The 15,508-nt window shown below is 36.2% G+C and overlaps 1 protein-coding gene and 1 pseudogene across 1 annotated transcript in view; both read left to right on the top strand.

Moving 5' to 3' along the window:
• Positions 1-15,508, top strand: part of TTC6 (tetratricopeptide repeat domain 6) — a 242,117-nt gene that overhangs the window by 98,991 nt on the left and 127,618 nt on the right. Inside the window, exons 4-5 of the mRNA XM_036244812.1 lie at positions 795-872; positions 14,940-15,149. Coding sequence (XP_036100705.1) covers positions 795-872; positions 14,940-15,149 — 288 coding nt within the window. The remainder of the gene's footprint in view (positions 1-794; positions 873-14,939; positions 15,150-15,508) is intronic.
• LOC118637113 lies at positions 2,036-2,286 on the top strand (annotated as a pseudogene).

Genomic DNA, 15,508 nt, shown 5'->3' with positions numbered 1-15,508 from the left:
AATTCAGATCAAACTTTATTTTTAGGCTAGCATATTATGTTTAGAACGTGTATGGAACCTTTTCACAAAGGCCATGGATCCTGTACTTTTAAAGCTATTTTAAATGGTTGAGCTACTAGAGACTGAGATGCTTTTGGGTCAAGACCATGTCTTTTCCCACTTTGCAGTTCATCACCTGCCTTGGGATCCAGCGTGTGTGACACTAGTATGTGGATTAATCAATTTTGAAGACTTATTTCATATGCTGTAGGTTTAAAACTGGCTTCTAATGTAGTTCCTCTAACATTTACAGGTAGATATGAAAACCCTCTGACCTCTAAGTTTCTAACAGGTATAGTAAACTGAAAATATAATATTAGTTAGGTTTAGAAAAATAGGAATCTTTACTAATAGAATAAATGACAATATTGTTCACTACTATTTGTTAAGGATAAGAAAAGGTACCATTTTAAAGGAAACAATGAAAAAGACCAACTTTCAGGTCATTGGCATAGACAGTATCTTGATGATTTGAAATAAAGATTTGAACAAAAATATTGATTTATTTGTCATTCCCTGGGTATTCGTAACACCTTCAGCTTTGACATGCACAAGCAATCACTGGACCTCTTCTGGCCACTGGCTTTTTAGATGAAGCTTGTCACTTCCTTAGAGGTTAAATACCTTTTAGTTGATAACTGGGCATAATAAAAATTAGGTACCTCTGTGGTATCTTTCATTCCAGACACATTTTGGAGGTGTCTACTCTGTGCCATAAAGCAGAATTCTATCTATCTCTTTTGCTTGTTCCTTAGACTTCTAGAAGCTTGCTGGGTAAAATTTACCTGGGAAGCAGTGGCCAACAGGCTCCCATCCCAAGAGGGCCTGCTATTGTAAGTGGTGCCCAGTTCCCTCCCCTCAGAGCATGGCCGCCTCAGCTGTGGCCATCTCAGTTCCACAGGCCAAAGGTCTCTTAGTTCTTTGATGCAACTTATTTTCTTTTTACAAAAGAGCATTCTTAATGGAATATTAAAAAAAAAAAAATCCATCATTTAAAATATAATCGTTTTTATTTTTTTGAATGAAAATAATTACCATTTCATTTTCTTTGAATTTATTGGGGTGACATAGGTCAATAAAATTATGTAGGTTTCAGGTGTACAATTCTATAATTCATCATCTGTATATTGTATTATGTGTTGATCCCTCCAAGTTAAGTCTCCTCCCAGTTAAATCACCATTTATCCCTCCTATAACCTCTTCAGTTCCTCTCACTCATTCCCCTTTCCTTCTGGTTATCACCACACTATTGTCTTTATCTATGAGTTTTTTGTTTTGTTTTGTTTTTTGCTTAATCCCTTTACTTTTTTCGCCTAGCCCTGCAATGATCATGGAGAATTATTTCCTGACATACTTATAAAAAGTCAAGGAATGTATTCATTCATTCTTTTTCCTATAATGTGGTTGACATTGTTTTAGTCATAGTTGACATAAAGATAGAAAAGACAATTTTTTTTCCCTTGAGGGGCTTGAATGGAGACTAATATATAGAGACAAAATACAATACTGTTTAATGTATTCTAAATAGAGACTAATTGCATAGTAGAGAAAACATTGATATAGTTTTAATTTTATTCATTCATTTACTCATTGACAAGTAATAGCAGAGGGTTCTTAATGCTCTAAGTGCTTGATATGTAAAATATATGTGAGACACAATTTTTAAAAAAGACGTTTTCAAAATTTAAAGTTTTAAAACACTCAAACATTTTGGTCTCAGGCGACCTATAAACTCTTAAAAAATAATTTAGAGGCCCAAAGGTGTTTTAATGCATGTGGATTATATCAACCAATATTTATCATATTAGAAATAAAAACAGAAATATAAATAATTTATTCATTTATTTAAAATAATAAGCCAATTGCATATTAATATAAAATATTTTTTAGGACAAAATGGTATCTAAAACAAAACAATTTAGTGAGAAGGATATGATTGTCTTACATTAAAAAAAAATTTTTGCCTTTCCGGCGGTGACGACCTCCCCACGACAATATGCCTCTCGCTAAGGATCTCCTTCATCCTTCTCCAGAAGAGGAGAAGAGAAAACACAAGAAGTGTCTGGTGCAGAGCCCCAATTCCTACTTCATGGATGTAAAATGTTCAGGATGCTATAAAATCACCACCGATTTTAGCCATGCACAAACAGTAGTTTTGTGTGTTGGTTGTTCCACTATTCTCTGTCAGCCAACAGGAGGAAAAGCAGGCTTACAAAAGTATGCTCCTTCAGAAGGAAGCAGCACTAAACACACTTCAAATCAAGATGAGTGGGGAACCATCCCAATAAACACATTTTGGATACAAAAAAAAAAAAAAAATTTTTTTTTTTCTCTACTGATTTTAGAGAGAGAGGAAGTGAAAGGGAGAGAGAAAAAGAAACATCGATGAGCAAGAACATTGATTGGCCACTTCCTGCATGCTCCCCACTGGGGATTGGCCCACAACCTGGGCATGTGTCCTGACCGGGGATCAAACTGGTGACCTCTTGGTGCATGCATGGGTCGACGCTCAACCACTGAGCCACACCAGCTGGACTGATTGTCTTACATTTTTTTGCAAGTCTCTTTAATATCTGATTTAATGAAGAGCTAGATTGCTCTTCTGCTTTTTTTTTTTGTTGTTGTTGAAAGTATTACAGATGTTCCCCTTTTTCCCCCAACCTAATGCCTGTGTCCATTGGTTGTGCATATATGCATATAAGTTCTTTGGTCTATTTCTTCTCACCCCTCCGACCCCTCACCTCTCTGAGGTTTGTTAGTCTATCCCCTAATTCCATGACTCTGGATCTCTTTCAGTAGAGAGCTTATTTTGTTCATTATGTTCCATAAATAAGTGAGATCATGTGGTACTTGTCTTTCTTTGACTGGCTTATTTTCCTCAGCATAATACTCCCCTGGTCCCTCCATGTCATCTCAAAGGGTAAGAGATCTTTCTTTCTTACAGCTGCATAGTATTCCATTGTGTGTATGTACCACAGCTTTTTTACTCACTCATCTGGCACTTGGGCTGTTTCCAGATCTTACCTATTGTAAATGGCATTGCTATGTACATAGGGGTGCATATATTTTTTCTGATTGGTGTTTCAGGCTTCTTAGGTTATATTCCAAGAAGTAGGATCACTGGGTCAAATGGAAGTTCCATTTTTAATTTTTTGAGGAAACACCATACTGTTTTTCATAGTGGCTGCAGCAGTCTGCATTCCCACCAGCAGTGTGCTAGAGTCCCCTTTTCTCCACACCCTTGCTAGCACTTGTTGTTTGAGGATTTGTTGATGGCTGTCATTCTGGCAGGTGTATGATGATACCTCGTAGTTGTTTTAATTTGCATCTCTCTGATGGTTAGAGACGTTGAGCATTTTTTCATATGTCTCTTGGCCATTTGTGTGTACTGTTTGGAGAAGTGTCTGTTCAGGTCCTCTGCCATTTTAATTGGATTATATGTCTTCCTTTTGTTGAGTTGTATGAGTACTCTATATATTTTGGATATTAACCCCTTATCCATTGTATCATTGGCAAATATGCTCTTCCAGAGAGTGGGTTCCCTTTTCATTTTGATGCTGGTTTCTTTTGCTGTGCAGAATCATTTTGGTTTGATGTATTCCCATGTGTTCATTTTCTCCTTTATTTCTCTTGTTCTAGGCAATGTATCAGTGAAAATGCTGCTACATATGATGTTTGAGATTTTTCTGCCTACATTTTCTTCTAGGATTTTTATGGTTTTACAGGTCACATTTGAGTCTTTTATCGATTTTGAGTTCATTCTCATGTATGGTGTAAGTTGGTGGTCTAGTTTCATTTTTTTTTCATGTACCTGTCCAATTTTCCCAACACCATTGATTGAAAAGACTGTCTTTTCTCCATTGTATGCTCTTGCCTCCTTTGTCAAATATTAATTGTGCATACAATCTTGGGTCAATTTCTGGGTTCTCTGTTCTGTTCCATTGATCTATATGCCAGTTCTTATGACAGTACCAGGCTGTTTTGATTATGATGGCTTTGTAGTATAACTTGATAGCTGGTATTGTGATCTCTCACACTTAGTTCTTTTTTTTCAAGATTGTTGTGGCTATTCAGGGTTTGTTTTGGTTCCATATAAACTTTTGGAGTGTTATTTCTAGGTCTGTGAAATATGCCATTGGTACTTTAATAGGGATTGCATTGAATCTGTAGATTGCTTAGGGTTGTATGGACATTTTAATGATGTTGATTTTTCCAATCCATGAATATGGCATATGTTTCTATTTTTTTATGGCTTCCTCTATTTCTTTTTTCAGTGTCCTGTAGTTTTCTGAAATCAGGTCATTTTCCCACTTGGTTAAGTTTATTCCTAGGTATTTTATTTATTTTTTTGTTGCATTGGTGAATGGGATTTTTTTTTAGTTTCCCTTTCTGTGTGTTCATTACTGGTGTATAAACATGCCATTGATTTTTGGATGTTCATTTTGTATCCCTACTACTCTGCCAAATTCATTTATTAAATCTAGTACATCTTTGGTGGTCTTTAGGGTTTTCTATGTACAATATCATGCCATCTGCAAGTAATGACAGTTTTACTTTCTCTTTTTCAATTTAGATCTCTTTTAATATTTTTCTTGTCTACTTGCTGTGACTAAGACTTCTAGTACTATGTTAAATAAGAGTGGCGAAAATCGGCATCCTTGCCTTCTTCCTGTTCTTAAGGGAAATGCTTTTAGTCTTTGCCCATTAAGTATGATGTTAGCTGTAGATTTTCCATACATAGCCTTTATTATGTTGAGATATGATCCCTCTCTTCCCAGTTAGCTGAGCATTTTTATCAGAAATGGGTGCTGCATTTTGTCAAATGCTTTTTCAACATCTGTTGATTTGATCATATGGTTTTTATATTTTGTTTTGTTTATGTGGTGTATCACATTTATTGATTTGTGAATATTGTGCCAGCTTTGTATCACTGGGATGAATTTCACTTGATCATGTTGAATCATTTTTTTAAAGCATTACTTTATCTGATTTGCTAATATTTTGTCGAGGATTTTGGCATCTGTGTTCATCAGGGATAATGGCCTGTAGTTTTCTTTCTTCGCAGTGTCTTTATCTGGTTTTGGAATTAGGATTATGCTGGGTTCCTAAAAAAAGCTTGCAAGTCGTCTTCTTAAAATTTTTGGAATAGTTTGAGGAGAATGGGTGTTAGTTCTTTGAATTTTCAGTAAAACTCCCCTGTGAAGCAGTCTAAACCCAAGGTTTTGTTTCCTGGGAATTTATTGATTACAGCTTCAATTTCCTTAGTTGTTATTAGTCTGTTCAAGTTTTCTGACTCTTCCTGGTTCAGTTTTGGGATACTGTGTCATTCTAGAAATGTGTCCTTTTCACCTAGGTTGTCCAATTTGTTGGCATATAATTGTTCATAATGTTTTCTAACAGTCCTTTGTATTTCTCTGGTGTTTATCCTATCTGCTTTTGCATTCAATCTGTTGTATATGGTCTTTAGGTTAAATTATATTAAGTAAATCTGGTTCTAAATTAAAAAGGGAGTCATCATTTAATAGTCTTTATACATAGTTACAGATACTCTTTGTTAATATACTAAAACTCCAAAGTGCTGATTTCTTAAAAATTAGTTGCAGTGAGGAATCTGAAACCAGATAAATAAACTTATTGTATATAATTGCATTAAAATCCATTGATCCACCTTGTTCTTTGAATGGATCTTTAACCCCTGCATGATTTTGTAACCTCATGTGTGAATCATTTGAAAAGTATTGGTTCACTGTTTCACTCTCCACTGCTTTTCCATCACCAGTAGAAAAGGCAAATAAGCCTAAGTATTATTATGAAAATAGTTTTGATGTTGCAGATCCCTTGACAGGGTCTCAAAGACCGACAAGAGTCTGTGGACCACACTTTGAGAAGCACTTGGCTACTGGGTGGAGGAGAGAGGGTAAGAGATTTGGAATCTGGTTGTCTAGGTTCAATCACAGCTCTGCTACTTACTGTCAGTGTGATGTTGAGCAGGTTACTTAACTTCTCTAAGTCTCAGTTTCTTCTTCCATATAATGAGGTTATAAACAGATCCTATATCATGGAGTTGTGGTGAACATTAAATTAAATGAGATAAGGCTCATATGTACTGATTATTATTATTATTATAATGATTACTTAGATAATTATAATATAGTGTGATACATGCTAAAATAGAGGAAGGGCACAGTGTAGTGATATGATCAGGAGAAACTTTGTAGGGGAGGTGAGGCTGGGCAGAGTCCAGAAGAGGGTTACTGCAACTGGAGGACTGCCTTTGCCCTCTCCTCATGCTTTTCTTCCTCCATTTTCTATTTGGGAGGGTGATATCTTCACTTATTCAGTCTCCCAAACCAGAACCCTGGGAAAGTTTGTTGAGGAAGTCAGGAACAGAGAAATTCAAAAGAAATGGAGTGATTAATAGTGTCGAAAGCTATGAAACATACAATGAATGAATTTGTCGTTGGTGGATAGTGTAGGTCCCATAACAGTTATTATCCCAGTGTATCTATTTTGCATTTTTGTGAAAAGAAGTTCATTAACTCCTTTTAACCAATGAGGAAAATGAGACTAAAAAGGGTTAAGTAACTTGACCAAGATCACACAACTATTGACAGATCCAGTATTTGAATTAATTTCCATCTGGTTATAAAGCTCTTACTTTTCCCACAGCACCATCCAGTAGCTTTATGAAAACACGAGCTTCATATTCAAATTGTGTTTTACGAATATAAATTTCTTGGTTCAGCTATCCCTTGCATATAAATAAACTTCTAAAGCATTTGATACTGTATGCCATCTTTAACATTTATTTTACTTATTAACAAGTAAGTGTATCAAAAATCAGAGATACAATTGCATTTTCAAGTCATTCTATAAAATTCAGATTTTTATGTTAATTAAGTTGGTTTAATCATCTGCTAACCTGAGGCAGTGAAGTTTTTTTTTTTTTCCATTAGAAAAATAATTTTATTTTATTTCTTTTCATACATCTGCTTTGTCACATACCTAACACCATTTCTACTTCCTGTTTAAAGGGAAGAAAATACTAAACTTCCAAATGACCTGCCTTCATCAGTTTCCTTCATAACTTTGTGTAGGAATCCTGTACTGTTGGATAGCACAACCTTATCTTAAGACCCATCACAAAGCAACTGTGCTTTGTTTTTTGTTTGTTTGTTTTGTCTAAGTCGATCAGTTATGCATACATGCATATAAGTTCTTTGGTGTAACTCTTCCCTCCCCCCATTCCCCTCTTCTGAGGTTTGTTAGTCTCTACCCAACATCCATGTCTCTGGGTCCATTCTGTCCATCAGTTTGTTTTGTTCATTATATTCCACAAATAAGTGAGATCATGTGACATTTGTCTTTCTCTGATGGCTTGTTTCGCTTAGCATAATACTCTCCAGGTCCCTCTATGTCATCTCAAAGGATAGGAGATCTTTTTTTGCATAGTACTCCATTGTGCATATGTACCACTGCTTTTTTATCCATTCGTCTACTGATGGACACTTGGGCTGTTTCCAGATCTTAGCAATTGTAAATAGTGCTGCTATGAACATAGGGGTACATATATTCGGTCTGACTAGTGTTTCAGGCTTCTTAGGGTATAGTTTTAAGAATGGGATCACTGGATCAAATGACAGTTCAATTTTTAATTTTTGAGGAAACACCATATTGTTTTCCATAGTGGCTGCACCAGTCTGCATTCCCACCAGCAGTGTACTAGAGTCCCCTTTTCTTCACACCCTCACCAGCACTTGTTTGATGATTTGTTGATAGTACTGATTCTGGCAGATGTGAGGTGATACCTCATAGTTATTTTAATTTGCATCTCTCTGATGATTAATGACATTGAGCATTGTTTCATATGTTTCTTGGCCTTTTGTATGTCCTGTTTGGAGAGGTGTCTGTTTAAGTTCTCTGCCATTTTAAAATTGGATTCTTTGTCTTCTGTTTGTTGAGCTGTATGAGTACTCTATATATTTTGGAATTTAACCCCTTATCTGATATATCATTGGCAATTATGCTCTCCTATATAGTGGGTTTCCTTTTAATTTTGATACTTATTTCTTTTGCTGCACAAACAGAAGCTTTTTAATTTGATGTAGTCCCATGTGCTAATTTTTTCTTTGTTTCTCTTGCATTAGGTGTTGTATCAGTGAAAATTCTGTGTATGATGGCTGAGATTTTGTTGCCTACATTTTCTTCAAGGATTTTTATGGATTCATGAGTAATATTTAAGTTTTTTATCCATTTTGAGTTTATTCTTGTGTATGGTGTAAGTTGGTGGTCTAGTTTCATTTTTTTGTATGTAGCTGTCCAATTTTCCCAACACCATTTATTAAAAAGGTTGTCTTTACACCACTGTATGCTCTTGCCACCTTTGTCAAATATTAATTGAGCATATTACCTTGGGTCCATTTCTGGGTTCTCTGTTCTGTTCCACTGGTCTATATGCCCGTTCTTGTGCCAATACCAGGTTGTTTTGATTACAGTAGCTTTGTAGTATAATCTGAAATCTGGTAATGTAACCCCTCCAACTTTGTTCTTCTTTTTCAAGATTGCTGTGGCTATTCGAGGTCTCTTTTGATTCCATATGAACTTTTGAAATATGTCGTTGGTATTTTGATGGGGATTACATTGAATCTATAGATTGCTTTGGGTAGTATGGACATTTTAATGAGGTTAATTCTTCCAATCCATGAACAAGGTATGTGCTTTCACTTTTTTATATCTTCCTCTGTTTCTTTTTTCAATGACCTGTAGTTTTCTGTGAATAGGTCCTTTATGTCCTGGGTTAAGTTCATTCCCAGGTATCTTAATTTTTTTGCCACAATGGTAAATGGGATTGTTTTCTTAGTTTCTCTTTCTGTGAGTTCATCATTGGTGTGTAAGAATGCCATTGATTTCTTGATGTTAATTTTGTATCCTGCTACTTTGCCAAATTCATTTATTAAGTCTAGTAAATTTTTGATGGAGTCTTTGGGGTTTTCTACATGTAGTATCATGTCATCTGCGAATAATGACAGTTTCACTTCCTCCTTTCCAATTTGGATCCCATTTATTTTTTCTTCCTGTCTCATTGCTGTGGCTAAGACTTCCAGTACTTTGTTAAATAAGGGTAGTAAAAATGAGCATCCTTGTCTTGTTCCTGTTCTTAAGGAAAATGCTTTTAATTTTTGCCCATTGAGTATGATGTTGGCTGTAGGTCTTTCATATATGGCCCTTATTGTGTTGAGATATGATCCCTCTATTCCCACACTGCTGAGCACTTTTATCAGAAATGGATGCTGTGTTTTGTTGAAGGTTATTTTTTGCCATCTATTGATATGATCATGTGGTTTTTATTCTTCATTTTGTTTATGTGGTGTATCACATTTATCGATTTGCAAATATTGTACCAGCCTTGCATGCCTGGGATGAATCTCACTTGGTCACAGTGAATAATTTGTTTGATGTGTTCCTGGATCCGATTTGCTAGTATTTTGTTCAGGATTTTGGTGTCTATGTTCATCAGGGGTATTGGCCTGTAGTTTTCTTTCTTTGTAGTGTCTTTTTCTGGTTTTGGAATTAGAATTACGCTGGCCTCATAAAACAAGTTTAGAAGTCTTCCTTCTTCTGGAATTTTTTTGAAATAGTTTGAGGAGAATGGGTTAGTTCTCATTTGAATGTTCGGTAAAAGTCCCCCGTGAATTCATCCAGGCCTGGGCTTTTGTTTCCGGGGACAGTCTTGATTACATCTTCAATTTCTTCTGTTGTTATTGGTTTGTTCAAGTTTTCTATCTCTTCCCGGTCCAGTTTTGGGAGACTGTGTTTCTAGAAATTTGTCCCTTTTGCTTAGATTATCAAATTTGTTACCATATAATTTTTCATAGTAGTTGTTAACTATCTTCTGTATTTCTGTGGTATCAGTTATTACTTGGCATCTTTCATTTCTGATTTTCTGTATTTGTGTTCTCTCTCTTTGTTTCTTGGTGAGTCTAGCTAAGGGTCAATCAATCTTGTTTATCTTTCGAAAAACCAGCTCTTTGTTTCATTGATCCTTTGAATTGTTTTTGGTCTTTATGTCATTTACTTCTGCTCTGATCTTTACTATTTTTTTCCTTGTCTTGCTCTGGGGTTTTCTTTTTGTTTGCTTTCCAGTTTTTGAAGTTGTGTGGTTAGGTAGTCTATTAGAGATTTTTCTTGCTTCTTGAGGTAGGCCTGTAGTGCTATGAACTTCCCTCTCAGAACTACGTTTGCTGTATTCCATAAGTTTTTGTTGTTGTGTGTTTATTTTCATTGGACTCCAGGAAGTTTTTAATTTCTTCCTTGATCTCCTCGGTAACCCATTCATTGTTTAATAACATGCTATTTTGCCTCCATGTGTTCAAATGTCTTTGCATTTTCTTGTTGCAATTGATTTCTAGTTTCATGCCATTGTGATCTGAGAAGTTGCTTGATATGATTTCAATCTTCTTGAACTTGTAGAGACTTAGTTTGTGTCCTAACATGGGGTCTATCTTTGAGAATGTCCCATGTGCACTTGAGAAGAATGTGAATTCTGAGGTTTTGGCATGTAATTCTCTGTAGATATTTATTAAATCCATTTGGTCTAGTGCTTCATTTAGAGTCTCTGTTTCCTTGCTAATTTTTTGTCTAGAGGGTCTATCCAGGGATGTCAGTGGGGTGTTGATGTCCCCTGCTATGATTGTATTGCTATCGATTTCTCCTTTGAAGTCTTTCAGAAGATTTTTAATATATTTTGGTGTTCCTATGTTGGATGCATATATGTTTATCAAGGTTATATCTTCCTATTGGATAGATTCTTTCAATATTATGTAGTGGCCTTCTTTGTCTCTAGTTATGGCCTTCATTTTGAAATCTGTTTTATCAGATATGAGTATTGCTACCCCAGCTTTGTTTTCCTTTTCATTTGCTTGGAAGATTTTTTTCCATCCCTTTACTTTCAACCTATGTGAGTCTTTTATTGTGAGATGGGTCTCTTGTAAACAACTTATAGATGAGTCATGCTTTCTTATCCAATCAGCTACTCTGCATCTTTTTATCGGAGCATTCAATCCATTTACATTTAAAGTGATTATTGATATTTATTTATTTATTGCCATTTTTGTTTAGTATGGTTATATTTTTTATCCTATTTCTCCTGCTAAGTACAGCAGTCCTTTTAACATTTCTTGCAGTCCTTGTTTTTCATGACCTTGATTACCTCATGCCATTCCCTTCTGGCCTGTAGTGTTTCTGTTGAGAAGTCAGCTGAGAGCCTTATGGGGTTTTCTTTGTAGGTACCCTGTTGCTTCTCTCTTGCCACTTTTAGAATTCTGTCTTTGCCTTTAATTTTTGGCATTTTGATTACTATGTGTCTTGGTGTGGGCCTGTCTGGGTTCTCCTTACTTGGGGCCCTCTGTGCTTCTTGAACTTGAATGCCTTCTTCCTTCACCAAATTAGGGAAGTTTTTTGTCACTATTTCTTCAAATATATTCTCTAACCCTTGCTCATTTTCTTTTTCTTCAGGGACTCCTTTGATGCGAATGTTATTATGTTTCCAGTTGTCCCACAGTTCTCTTAAGCTGTCTTCCTGTTTTTTCTTTTTGTTTTTCTGATTGTTTGATTTTTTTTACCTTATCTTCTAATTCACTGATCTGGTCCTCAGCTTCCTCTACTCTGCTATTTAGACCTTCCAATATGTTCTTTATTTCTGATATGTCATTCTTCATTTCTTCTTGGTGGTTTTTAATTTCCAACTGGTTAATTTTCAACATTTCTATGTCTTTACTTATGGTGCTCATATACTTATACATGCTGTTGAGCTTCCTCAAGATCATGACTCTGAATTCTAGTTCTGTTAACTTGCTTATTTGTACCTCACTTATCTCCTCTTCAGTAGAGGTCTCTTGTTCTTTCATTGTCTTTTGTTTCTGTGTTTCACCATTTTGGCTATCACAGTGGGTTTTGTAGCCTGCCAAATTTTTCCTGTGGGTGTTGGTATTCTGCTGTTTGTGGCTCCTCTTCTGGGTTTGGATCAGCCAGGGAGGATCCACGTTACACACCACTGTCAGTCTTACTTTCCTGATTAAAGTTGCTAGCCCTGGGAATGGTACACTAATCATCTAGCTTTTTGCCTGGAGGATATCAGTAGCAGTTGTCTAAAGAACCTTGACTTGTCAGTTGAATGAAGAACTCCCTCAGGTGCTCAGGGTAAGAGGATTTCTGGAGGGTCAGGCAGATGCTGGTTGTTAAATGGCCTCAATTAGCATTTCAATGGCCACTGGGTGGGGTTGAATCTCTGAGGGAGGGGCTGCCACCTCTACCCAGAGCCCTGGGAAGGAGTAAAATGGCCACTGTCCTGTGTGACTGCAACTCAGCAAAAGCTCTGAGCACCCTCCAAACCCCTAGTGTCCCCTCACAGTTCCAGTCCAGTCTGTCCTTTCTATGCTGGAGCCAAGGTAAGCGGCTGCTGCTATTTCAGCCTCTGGCCTGGCTCTTCACTGTGGAGCCACTTGGAAGTTTAACCCGAGGGCGCTGCTCCCAGCTAAGGCTGTGGCTCCCAGCTAAGGCTGCGGCTCACAGCTAAGGCCAGTGCTGACCATGGGCTCCCAGCCCCCTCTCGTGTCTCCACAAGCCTACCAGGATTGAGTCAGTGTCCCTTGTTATGTGGTCTCCAAGCTGCTTTTCTGTTGCCTTTTCCTGACGATTTGTCTTTATTTTCATTGTAATTCCAGTTTGGTCCTGGGATGTGGTCTGTGTAGCTTCCATTCACTCCCCAGCCACTTTTGTGTTCCTTTAGGGTTTTCTATGTACAATATTATGTCATCTGCAAATAATAACAGTTTTACTTCCTTCTTTCCAGTTTGGATCCTTTTTGTCTGATTGCTGTGGCTAAGACTTCCAGTACTATGTTAAATAAGAGTGGCAAAAGCAGGCATCCCTGTCTTGTTCCTGTTTTTAAAGGAAATGCTTTTAGTTTTTGCCCATTGAATATAATGTTGGCTGTAGGTTTTTCATATATGGCCTTTATTATGTTGAGACTATGATCCCTCCATTTTCACATTGCTGAGAGTTTTTATCAGGAATCAGTGCTGGATTTTGTCAAATACTTTTTCAGCATCTATTGATTTGATCATATGATTTTTATCTTTCATTTTGTTTATGTGGTGTATCACATTTATTGATTTGTGAATATTGTAACAGCCTTCCATTCCTAGGATGAATCCCAGTTGGTCATGGTGAATATTTTTTTTCAATGTATTGCTAGATCTGATATGCTAATATTTTGTTCAGGATTTTGGCATCTATGTTCATCAGAGATACTAAACTGTAGCTTTCTTTCTTTGTAGTATTTTTGTCTGGTTTTGAATTAGAATTATGTTGTCATCATAAAACGAGTTTGGAAGTTCCTTCTTCTTGGATTTTTTGGAATAGTGAGAAGAATAGGTGTTAGATCTTCTTTTAATGTTTGGTAAAACTCCCTTCTGATCCTGGGCTTTTGTTTGCTGAGAGTTTCTTGATTACATCTTTAATTTCCTTAATTGTTATTGATCTGTACAAGTTTTCTATCTCTTCTTGGTTCACTTTTGGGATTCTGTATGTTTCTAGAAATTTGTCCATTTTTCCTAGATTGTCCAATTCATTGGTGTATAATTGTTCATACTATTTTTTAACGATTCTTTGTATTTCTGTGATGTCAGTTGTTACTCTTTCACTTTCGTTTCTGACTTTATTTATTTGGGTCCTCTCTCTTTGTTTTCTGGTGAGTCTAGCTAAGGGTCCATCAATCTTGTTTATCTTTTCAAAGAACCATCTCTTTGTTTCATTGATCTTTTGAATTTTTTATTTTATTTTTTTAGTTTCTATGTTGTTTATTTTTCTCTAACCTTAACTATTTCTTTCCTTCTACTTGCTCTGGGTTTTTCTTCTTGTTTACTTTCTAGTTCTTTAAGTTTTGAGGTTAGTCAATTAGAAATTTTTCTTGTTTCTTGTGGTAGGTCTGTAGTGCTATAAACTTCCCCCAAGACTGCTTTTGTTGTGTTCCATATATTTTGTGTTGTTTTGTGTTCATTTTCATTAGTTTTCAGGAAGTTTTTAATTTCTTCCTTAATCTCCTTGATAACCCATTCGTTGTTTAATAACATGCTATTTAGTCTCCATGTGTTTGAATATTTTTGCTTGCTTTTTTTGTAAATGATTTCTAGTTTCATGCCTTTGTGATCTGAGAAGATGCTTGATATGATTTTAATTTTCTTGAACTTGTAGAGACTTAGTTTGTGTCCTAGCATGTGGTCTATCTTTGAGAATGTCCCCTGTGCACTTGAGAAGTAAGTGTATTCTGCAGAACTGTGTTGCATTAGTGTGGTGAGACATTTTTAAGGAACTGAAAACAGGTGTAGAAATGATATTTTTGTGAGTACTTTTCATTCAGGCATGGGATGAGGGTGGTGTGTCTGGGTGATCTTCTGGAGGTCTCTGGGTCAGCTCTTCTCTGAGTACCTAATGTCAGGATTTTGTAAGAGCATCAAGTTAACAGAAACCCCGGTTTTTAGGGCTGAAGAACCTCAGGTTGGGCAGAGGTTAGATGTTTCAGTGGGCCTTGATTCTATGTTAGTGTGGGGTAGAGTTAGGGTCAGATTAGAACCTTGTTATTTCCTTAGAGTTGATGCATAATAACTGTGGAGTAGCTATATTTTCTGAGACAAAGGCTGAGGAAAATAATTTGCCATACCTCATATTTAAGTCAATTTGAGCTTCTTTGTAAATTTTTTAAGGAAACTTTCTACCTCTTTTAAATTTCAGTCATGCTTTTTCATAATTATTTTGTTGTCAGAGAGAAAACATTGTATGACTTAAAACTTTGGAAGGATCAACCAAAAAAAAAATTCTTATACATTTATGTTTTCCAACAGAACGAGTTAGAGGACGTTTCTGAAGCTATATCAAATGTTTTCCCAATTGAACAAGAGGATGTATTAGAATTGGGAGCCTCAGACACAGAGAGTGTTTCATTTAAACCTCAGGAAACTTCAGAAATTCAGCCAGCAGATGACTCAAGTAAACCTTTGAAAGATGAACAGGCCACAGGTGATTCAAAAGCAGCCAAACGGGTGTCTTTAAAGGTAAAACACTATTTATGTTGAAAACAGAATTATGAGAGTTGACGATATGCAGATATGAAGAAATGACCCAGGCAAGGGCCAACAAATGTGGGGATATTCCCCCTGCAAAAAAGGTCTCAAGTGTGCAAATTGTCCATTAGGGAACATGGAACATCTGTTATTTGGTTTTCTTTTTTAAAGCTTTTAGTCTCAAACCTAATTGCAACTCTGGGGAGAAAAAGATTTTTAAGGAGGGAAGGAACCTTAGGGCTTTCAGACAGAGTCTTCTTACCATCTTGAAGGAATAGGAATGTAGCCCTGGGACCAGAAGTGGTGTACTTTGAAGCATTTATAACTTTGCCCCTCTTAGGTTAATCCTA

Source organism: Molossus molossus, unplaced genomic scaffold (assembly GCF_014108415.1).
Source record: "Molossus molossus isolate mMolMol1 unplaced genomic scaffold, mMolMol1.p scaffold_m16_p_1, whole genome shotgun sequence".
Taxonomy (NCBI): domain Eukaryota; kingdom Metazoa; phylum Chordata; class Mammalia; order Chiroptera; family Molossidae; genus Molossus; species Molossus molossus.
Note: the sequence above shows the minus strand (reverse complement) of the source record. Positions and strands in the feature narration are given on the sequence as shown.